Below are 9,399 nucleotides of genomic sequence, written 5' to 3'. Positions count from 1 at the left end.
TAAGTGTCACAGTGATATTTCATTGGCCTCCGTATTAGCGCACTGCGCTGAACGCGGATAACATGTTGTTGTAGTCGCAAGGGAGCAATTGAATCGAATAGACGTATTGTACCGTAGCGCATCGTATTGTATTTCAAACTTTTGTATCATTATAATTTATATGTATATATGTATATTCCAATAAACATACGTCGGGTAATATAAGCTTCATTTCATCGAATTGTCTTAAATATAACTGCATAAATATTGTACAATCCTATACTAATTATAGTTGTCTGGTTCAACAGGTTACTACAGAAACTAACTACTGCCTACGTCTTTTAAACTTGGGCTGTAGTAGTATCTGCAGAAACTGCCATGGTTACTGGGGTTACTATATAATTTGCTCACGGAAGTACGCACAAGTGTCAGTCAGATTACGACAGTTGCACGAGCAACATTAGACCGAGCTAGAGACTCGTACGAACAACAAAAACTCGTACGATGAAGAATCACGTTCAAAACTCTTGCGTATGCACCGGGGATTCTATGACCCCACGCTCTCACCACACGGGGTCTCTGGCGCCTCCACCGGGGGTTCTGTGACCCCACAATCTCTGCACACGGGGTCTCTGGCGCCTCCACCGGGGGGTTCTATGACCCCCACCCTCTCACCACACGGGGTCTGTGGCGCCTCCACCGGGGGTTCTATGACCCCACTTTTTCAGACGAGATATATCTCGTCTGTGCCAATAGGTACCAATAGGCAAATAGTGACAAATAGGTACTCCCAGTCATATGTCATGCGCTGACGCAAATTTTCTAACGTCAGTACTTGACGTTTTATATAATTTTAGAAAAATATGTAACATAAACAATAATTTCACAATGTATGATTGTAAATAAAACATTCGGCACATAATCAAAATTAATGATAAATTATTATTATGTGGTGTGTACATATATATAATTTACATACAATTAATCATGACTATAAAATCGCGTAGGTTATTTTTCTATTTGAATAATATCTTTATTAATAGTAGTTAATACAAGTATATACATATAATTTCTTAAGCAGTTATATAATCGTAGAAAAAGATATTAAGATCATTATAGTATTTGACTTTTTAAGAATCATGTTAAAGTTTAATCGTTTATGCGGAAAATCCGAATATTTGCCATCTATTAAGAATTCGGATTTGACGGTCACAAAAAGATTGAAACACCAACACAATATGAAGGTACTTTCTGTTTTATTACATCTTATACTAGTGTTTGAAGGTTCCAACATAGAAATCAGATATAATTCTTCTTATATACCTTAATTTTGTATACAGACATTAATTATATTTATTGTTCAAATGTGATTTAAATATTTCATTATCCTTTAAGGAATGGTATCAAATATTAGAAGTTTCTGAAAATTGTGAGGATGAAACATTAAGATTGGCATTTCTTTATTTAGCCAAACGGTTTCATCCAGACAGTGGCACATCTGAAGCTAGTGCAGTTAAATTTACCGAGGTACACATAATCCATTATCTGTTGTAATGACTCCTTTACTCCCATATAATGTATGAGCTTTGTTTAGATGATTTCACTAGTTTATATTACATTTTTTTCACTTCTTTTAACTTTCTTAAATCACTTTTCCTTTTATATATTTTCCATGCATTTAAGTCAAAATACAATATAAAATTATATGAAAATATAGTATAAATTTTTGTCATCTTTGATATTTGGTCAACAGAATTATTAATGACATACTATTCTGTATTAAACTATTTCATGGTAATACACAGAAATTGTGTTACCTTCTGCGTAATCAAAATAAATAATTGGTTAGATTCATGTAATTTACTCAGCATAATATCAGTTTTATCTCCAATAGATTGAGAATGCTTACAGACAGATTCGTAAGGCAAGAATGGAGCAGAAAGAAAATAGTGAGACAGTATCTGAAGTTGAAGAATTCGATATTAGAGTAAGTATGCTAAATTACATATATATTTTATTCAATTACTTTTTAAGAGTATTAATTCATATCCATTTCTGTTTTAGCATACAGCTCCACAACATCGTCATTATTTAACATATAATGTAGGAACTGGAACATACAGTAAACGACAAAAGTTGTATACAGCAAACAGGGCTCAGAAAGCAGCTGATAATGTAATAGAACATAGGCTTAAAAAATTACAGGCTGAAGAACGTAATACACTGGTTGGAAAAGACAAAGAGCGTGCAAAAGATATTAAAACACGATTTGGAATGGATCGTTTGGTAGAAGATTTAATACAAGAAGCAATGAAGAAAGGTGAATTTAATGATCTACCAGGCACGGGTAAACCTCTAAAAGAAAATATAAATACACGAAATCCATACGTTGATTTTGTAACGTACAAATTAAACGAGGTATGGAACATTAAATATAATTAGAAATTCGCAATGCATTATCTTAATTTTTATCCGCAGGTATTAATCGAAAATGGATTTACGCCTGAGTGGATACAATTATCTAAAGAAATCAGAGAAGAGACGGCGAATTTACGGAAGCAATTAAAAGAAGCTCGAAACGAAGTAGGTGTTCTACCATTGAGTTCTGCAGATGAATCAACTTGGAAAAACATCGTAGAAGATTTTAGATCAGTGGTAAAACGTGTAAATAATAAAATCGATAAATACAATTTATTAGTACCTATACTTCAGAAACAAATGCTTCATATCAAGTTAGAAGATCTAGCAAATGAAGCACTTTCTACACTACCAAAGAAAAAAACGAAAAAATATTCGGATTATGAAAATATGAATTCTAATGATACTATGAATCAACATAATGAAGGTATACTTGATGTTATAACTTCATTTTTAATAAAAACGTTTCATAAAAAATAAAATATGCTTCTTTTTTCATTCTTTCATCTTCACCAATTACTTGCTGTAATGTTAGAAATGGTTATATATGAAAAATAAATAATAGACAATAAAAGATAAAAAAATATACCTTTTACTAGATAGAAAGTGGTACAAAATGTTCTGTTTTTAATAGTTCCAGATAATAGTATTATCTTCTTTCAATTCTATTTTACCAGTAGCTAAGTGTTTTAATGCTAGAGGAAATATACCATGCTCCGCTGTTTTTACACGATTTTGAAGTGTTTTTACAGTATCATTTGGCAATACAGGAACTGCTGCTTGTTCAATGATTGCTCCCGAATCTATATCGACCTACAAATAATTGGGTTAAATTAAGATATTACTTTAAACACATTTTAGTGTTCTCATATTAATTTTTAACAACATTTTTTACCTCGACAAAATGTACTGTGCATCCTGAAACACGTACACCAGCTGCTAAAACATCTTTATGTGCACACGCGCCTTTAAAGGATGGTAACAATGATGGATGTACATTTATTAATGCTCCACGCCATCGATTTACGAAACTTTCCGATAGAATACGCATAAAACCAGCCAAACAAACTATTTGAACTTCAGCAGCATCTAGTTCGACATTCATTGCCGAATCAAAAGCTTCTCGGTTAGGATAATCAGTGTGTTTAATAACCTGTTATAAAACATTAAATTACATTATGAAATAGTAACTGCATTTTCAGTAATGGAAAATAAGAAATAAGAAAATTAGAAAAGAGTAATTACCACTGTTTTAATACCAGCTCTTTCAGCTCGTTTAAGTCCTTCAACATCTGGTTTATTAGATATCACCAAAACTATTTCTGCACCGATATGTTGTGTTGGATCTTGAGTAGCATCTATTAATGATTGCAAATTGGTGCCACTACCAGATATAAGAACACCTACCCTCCTTGGTGGTTTACGTAACTTTGTAACGATATCCGGTACGTACTGTTTCATTTTCAATTCCAATGCTGCTTCAAAATTTCTAACATTCACCCTAATTTTACTTCCTACAATATTTTATACTATTACCTAATGTATAAGGGTAAAACATAAAAACTGTATTTATATAATATCAATGACATTACCCTCGTGATTATTTACATGTCCAATAACAGTAGGCTTCTCTGTTTGTAACTTCATTAAAACTACATCTTTATCTTTTTCTGAACATATTAACACTGCCCCAATACCACAATTAAATGTCCGTAACATTTCTTCCTTATTAATCTCACCTAAGAAAATACGATTTTAAACACCTTCAAATATGAAGTAAGTCCACAAAAATAATATAATTTAGTCTACTTTTACTTTCTTCTTACCAACAGCTGCTAACCAACCAAAAATTGATTGGATATTCCATTTACTGGCATCTAACACCACTCCTATATTTTCTGGTAAGACTCTGGGTATGTTCTCTGTGAGACCTCCTCCAGTAATATGCGCAAATGCCTTTATCAAATTCGTTTGCATAGCGGATATTACACTTTTTACATAAATTTTTGTTGGTTCCAATAGTTCATCGCCTTTAGTATATAATAAACATAAATTAGTTATTTTTATAAGTATGATATATAAGTAAGTAGTAAGATAAATAAAGGCTATAAATACCGATTGTACGATTATTTTCAGAAAATGGTGCTATATCAGAATATTTCTTGTCTGTTAGCTTTAAAATTTTTCGAACAAGACTAAATCCATTACTATGGATTCCACTTGATGGAAGACCAATTACTACGTCACCTTCCTTTATATCATTTGTGCGTGGAAGTAATTTATCCCTCTCAACAGCACCTACAGCGAATCCCGCTAAATCATATTCTCCATTGGCATACATATCAGGCATTTCTGCTGTTTCACCGCCAACCTAGAAATATTTTGCGAATAATTATTACTCAAGCAAAGCAACGTAACTCGCAATACGTTTACATAGCAAAATATCTTTTGAATAAATTCAGGGCACAAATATATATTTTTTTATATTATTAATATTTTTAATTTTTATTTTCACTTACCAATGAACACCCAGCTCTTTTGCATCCTTCACTTACACCATTTATAACGTCACTGGCTACATTTACATCTAATTTCCCACAGGCAAAATAATCCAAGAAAAATAATGGTTCTGCACCATGTGCAAGAACATCATTTACACACATAGCTACCAAATCTATACCGACTGTGTCGTGCTTATTGCATTCAAAAGCTATCTATAGAAATAAAGTAAGGTATAGCATTTAGAAAATTCTCACTACGTTTATTATGAACCCATTTATACCTTTAACTTAGTTCCAACGCCATCAGTACCAGACACCAAAAGTGGGTCTTTATAACCTGCTGCCTTAACATCGAATAATCCACCAAAACCACCTATCGAACCCATTGTTCCTAAACGTTGCGTCAAAGATGTAACTGGCTTAATAGCTGACACTAACGAATCACCGGCAGCTATGTCTACTCCGCTACTTTTATATGTAAGTTTTCCGTGATGCAATATAGACCTGAAAATATTACTTTATTAACATTCGTCTTTATACAAAATCAAAATTTTGTATACCTTGCAACTCCCTTGTATGCTATATCAGTTCTAAATTGTTTCCCTTCGAAAGATATGCTTTGAGCAGCATGAGTTGCTTTAGCAGCAGCTAAAGCCAATGAAGATGCTAAACTTACTGTAATGAGAACTCTTCCTCCTAATAACAAAAATAAAATTAAAACAATTTACAGTTCATTTGCATGCTAGTGAATTGTATTCAAAATGTACCGTTAGTCAACAGATCTCCTTCTGGAGAAATATTTGTTCCACTGTGGAAAACAAAATGATCTGCTTTACGCACAATCTCATTGACACCATATATAACTTGGCCTTTCGACGAAGTCGCCGGATAGCCACGAGATGCCAAAATAACACCAACAGCAAATACATCTTCTCGCCATGAAACTTGAGATTCAGTCAATGAACCCTCACAGCAGGCCTACATATCAAATGTACAGTATTAATCTTAATAAAATATTTATATACTATGATATTTATTACCTTCATAACTGTAAATAAATCTGATTTCAATAGTGGTAATACAACTTGTGTTTCTGGATCCCCAAATCTGCAATTAAATTCTAAAACCTTGGGTCCGTCTTTGGTTAGCATTAACCCAGCATATAACACGCCTAAATTTTGTAACATAATGAACTTGTTTGATATCGTTTCTACAAATTTTACTTGTACTTCAATAGAATTATACTGTATAGAACAGACCAACAAATGGAATTTGTTCTTCTTTAAGACCAAGAACAGCTTTTTGAAGGACATCTAATTTCACCAATTCATAATCTTCTTTTTGTAACAAAGGACATGGACAGTAAGCACCCATGCCACCAGTGTTTGGTCCCATGTCGTCATTAAATATTCTTTTATGATCCTGTGCAGGAACCATTGGAACAACAGTTTTTCCTGTTAGTAAAAAGAAATTGATAATCTCAGTATTGCAATAGAGTGAAATTTAAGAGTCCCTTATTCTAAAATACTGGTATTATACCATCTGTAAATGCAAGCACAGAGACTTCTTCTCCTTCTAATAGCTCCTCTACAACTACTGATTCTCCAGCAGAGCCAAACTTCATGTCTGTTAAAATCTCATCTATTGCATTGCATGCTTCTTGTTTATCTTTTGCTACTATTACTCCTTTTCCAGCTGCTAAACCAGCAGCCTTTATTACAAGAGCTGGAAATGGTGCACTACAATAAAGTGTTACACATATAATAGTTTTTCTAAAATAAGTTATTTAGAAGTAAAGATTCATACTTACTTCATAACAAATTTCTTTGCTTTTTCAGCATTGATAAATCCTTTCCACTTTGCTGTAGGAATTTGATGTCTATCCATAAATTCTTTTGCCCAATATTTGTCAGCTTCAATCATAGATGCTGCTTGTTGTGGACCAAAACAGTAGATTCCCACGTTTTTCAATTCATCAGCTAATCCATTTGCCAAATATTCTTCTGGACCAACTACTACTAAATTTACTTTATTATCTTCGCTCCATTTAGCTACTTCCTATTAGATGATTAACTATAGTGTGGTTTATACTTAACAAGTGAAAACTAATAAATATTAATATGAGAAAATACCTTGTTACTCTTAACATTTAATTTCACTAAGGAAACCTTATCAATTGATGTCATTCCAACATTTCCAGGAGACACATAGATTTTTTTTACCTAAACAAAATTGATATTTGTACACAAAATTAAATGATTCAGTGAATTGTATAAATTACTGATATAGTAAGGATTCCAATTATACAATTTTCATCTATAAAACTTATATAGATACATGTATTATAATCATTGAAAGAATATTTTTTGACAAATTATTTGCAAGTGTATGGAATTTAAGATACTTACATATGGAGATTGGGAAAGTTTCCAAGCAATGGCATGTTCTCTACCACCACCACCGATAACCAAAACACTATTCATCATTGTGTCTAAAAGGATTTGATCTGTAATTATAGTTATGGTAAAATATACTAAAGAACAATTATAAATTCAACAAAACTGATGAAATGTTCATAATTATGTGTATATAAAAGAAATACATTAATATATAAACTAATGATATGAAACGTTCAATAAAAATGTTAAAAAGAACATAATGTACTATGCATATAAATATGTATTTATATATATATTAAACTATAACCTCCGCAATAATAATTTTCTAAAAATCTTATTTACTTATGAGGTAACGTTTACTTACTTTACGATTGATTCTTGACAACACACGTGTTCCAAAATTTTATTCCGTTTGCTCTACTTATAATATTTAAAACATTCGCGTTACTCAAACGCAACAGGTGGTAATGAAATCTACTTGAAGCACTGAGCTGCCTATAGGTCGCTTATTATGTTCATACAATAATTGCTAATCAGTATTTATTGACGTATCGTCATTCGTGTAACGAAAAGACTAAATACATATTTCTTCGCAGGGGTTAATCCATTATAACCCGTTTATCACGAGCGATGACATTTGACCTCTTAGAACTTCTCATGATATTTAAAGAGTATCTTCTGTTGTGAAATATAAACAATTGACAATAGCATAAACATCTGAATAGTTCATTACATTTAGCCGAATGTAAGTTAAACAAAGTATTTACATTAAAAAAAGAACAACAGACATTGTTTAATTAATTTTTCTTGAAGTACAATAATAACGCTATATAATTATTTATAGAAACATTGCTAAATGCTAAAACGTTGAAGGAAAATTATTTAATTATTATTTTATTAATTTCTAAATAGTATATAGCATATTTGTTTTATTATTCAGCGTTATATATAAGAAGTTTTAAAAGAAATAATTCTCAACAGTTTTTAAAGATAATATCATTTACGTATAATAAGAATAGCAATATCCTACTTCTTGTTAATTTATACATTTAAATTTTTTTGGCGGAAATGAAGAAAAGATGTATTCTCAAAAATTTAGAGAGAAACACATCTTGAAAATAGGTATACTTAGGTATACTTGCAAGTATACCTTATATTAAATATGTATATGTATGTATGTATATATAAAGTACTTTACGCAATGTATGCTTCAAAAACAACTGATTGTGCAAATTACGCGAACGCACTGATAAACAAATACTGTTAGCACTTATTTAGTGCGGATATTTATCGTATACTTTATATGTCACAAAATTAATTATGTAATAATAAAACAAAGATTTAATTGCTTCATTGAGGGATACAAAATGAAATACAAATTCAAGGAAACATTAATAAAGTTCTTGCTCTGTTGTAGTTTAAATACATACAGGTGTTCAATTTTAATCTCCTAGGGTAAATATCTTGAAAAATATGAATGATATAAAAAAAAGTTTTAGGTAGAAGTTGTATGGTTTTTTAGAGGACATAATATTCTGTCATTTATTTGACCTTGCGATGACCTTAGAAAAGCCTACGAAGGTCGCCTTTCAATTTTTAAATTGGAACCCATATCTTTTATTGCATATTATTGTTGATGGCATATAGGTTCGCATTTAAAAATTCAAAAGTGACCTTGGTAGGCTTTTGCAAAGACATTGCAAGGTTAAATAAATGACAACATAACATGTTCCCCAGAAAACCATACAACTTATACCTAAAACATTTTTTCATATCATTCGTATCTTTTGAAATATTTTCCCTGGAAGATTAAAATGGAATACCCTGTATACATTATATTTACTACAAACGTATAAAATTTGTAATCCAGTAATCTTCTCCTATGGTCCTATATTATAATCATTCTTAAATAAATTGACATTGGATTTATACGGATAACCGTGAAGTTCTGGCAAATGATCATATTTTGTTTTTATCGCGGCAAAGAATTACACGAACATCGGACAATGAAATGATCCAAAGTTTACAAGACAAAACATGTCCTTCTAACCTGACTCGATATTTACGAAAGGCTTCGTTGTAACGTACTTTTTTTTACAAGC

The 9,399-nt window shown here is 31.4% G+C and overlaps 2 protein-coding genes across 2 annotated transcripts; one reads left to right on the top strand and one right to left on the bottom strand.

Annotated features, from left to right (window-relative positions):
• The first annotated feature begins 1,118 nt into the window (after positions 1-1,118).
• LOC107188734 (dnaJ homolog subfamily C member 28) lies at positions 1,119-2,948 on the top strand. Its single transcript, XM_015577078.1, has 6 exons — positions 1,119-1,223; positions 1,375-1,506; positions 1,874-1,966; positions 2,044-2,397; positions 2,458-2,861; positions 2,933-2,948. The coding sequence occupies exons 1-6, from the start codon at positions 1,119-1,121 to the stop codon at positions 2,946-2,948; spliced, it is 1,104 nt and encodes a 367-aa protein (XP_015432564.1).
• A 41-nt stretch (positions 2,949-2,989) lies between these two features.
• Positions 2,990-7,384, bottom strand: LOC107188733 (trifunctional purine biosynthetic protein adenosine-3). The gene is made up of 16 exons (XM_015577077.1): positions 7,307-7,384; positions 7,031-7,120; positions 6,709-6,956; positions 6,438-6,637; positions 6,158-6,352; positions 5,939-6,069; positions 5,666-5,876; positions 5,459-5,594; positions 5,180-5,402; positions 4,917-5,111; positions 4,513-4,768; positions 4,224-4,427; positions 3,990-4,136; positions 3,643-3,911; positions 3,293-3,550; positions 2,990-3,210 (listed from the first exon to the last, which is right to left on the bottom strand). Exons 1-16 carry the CDS (start codon positions 7,382-7,384, stop codon positions 3,025-3,027), a joined length of 3,027 nt encoding a protein of 1,008 aa, XP_015432563.1. The 3' UTR covers positions 2,990-3,024.
• Between the last annotated feature and the right edge of the window lie 2,015 nt (positions 7,385-9,399).

Source organism: Dufourea novaeangliae, unplaced genomic scaffold, assembly GCF_001272555.1.
Source record: "Dufourea novaeangliae isolate 0120121106 unplaced genomic scaffold, ASM127255v1 scaffold108, whole genome shotgun sequence".
Taxonomy (NCBI): Eukaryota; Metazoa; Arthropoda; class Insecta; order Hymenoptera; family Halictidae; genus Dufourea; species Dufourea novaeangliae.
This window is presented reverse-complemented; position numbering and strand designations above follow the sequence as displayed.

Excerpts from the sequence above, each read along its gene's own strand:
- LOC107188734 (XM_015577078.1), top strand. The coding sequence starts at position 1,119 with ATGTTAAAGTTTAATCGTTTATGCGGAAAATCCGAATATTTGCCATCT. Across the intron at positions 1,967-2,043 it reads TTGAAGAATTCGATATTAGA|CATACAGCTCCACAACATCG; the intron begins GTAAGTATGCTA and ends TTTCTGTTTTAG. Across the intron at positions 2,398-2,457 it reads TAACGTACAAATTAAACGAG|GTATTAATCGAAAATGGATT; the intron begins GTATGGAACATT and ends TTTTATCCGCAG.
- LOC107188733 (XM_015577077.1), bottom strand. The coding sequence starts at position 7,384 with ATGATGAATAGTGTTTTGGTTATCGGTGGTGGTGGTAGAGAACATGCC. Across the intron at positions 7,121-7,306 it reads AACTTTCCCAATCTCCATAT|GTAAAAAAAATCTATGTGTC; the intron begins GTAAGTATCTTA and ends AATTTTGTTTAG. Across the intron at positions 6,353-6,437 it reads TGTGCTTGCATTTACAGATG|GAAAAACTGTTGTTCCAATG; the intron begins GTATAATACCAG and ends TTTTACTAACAG.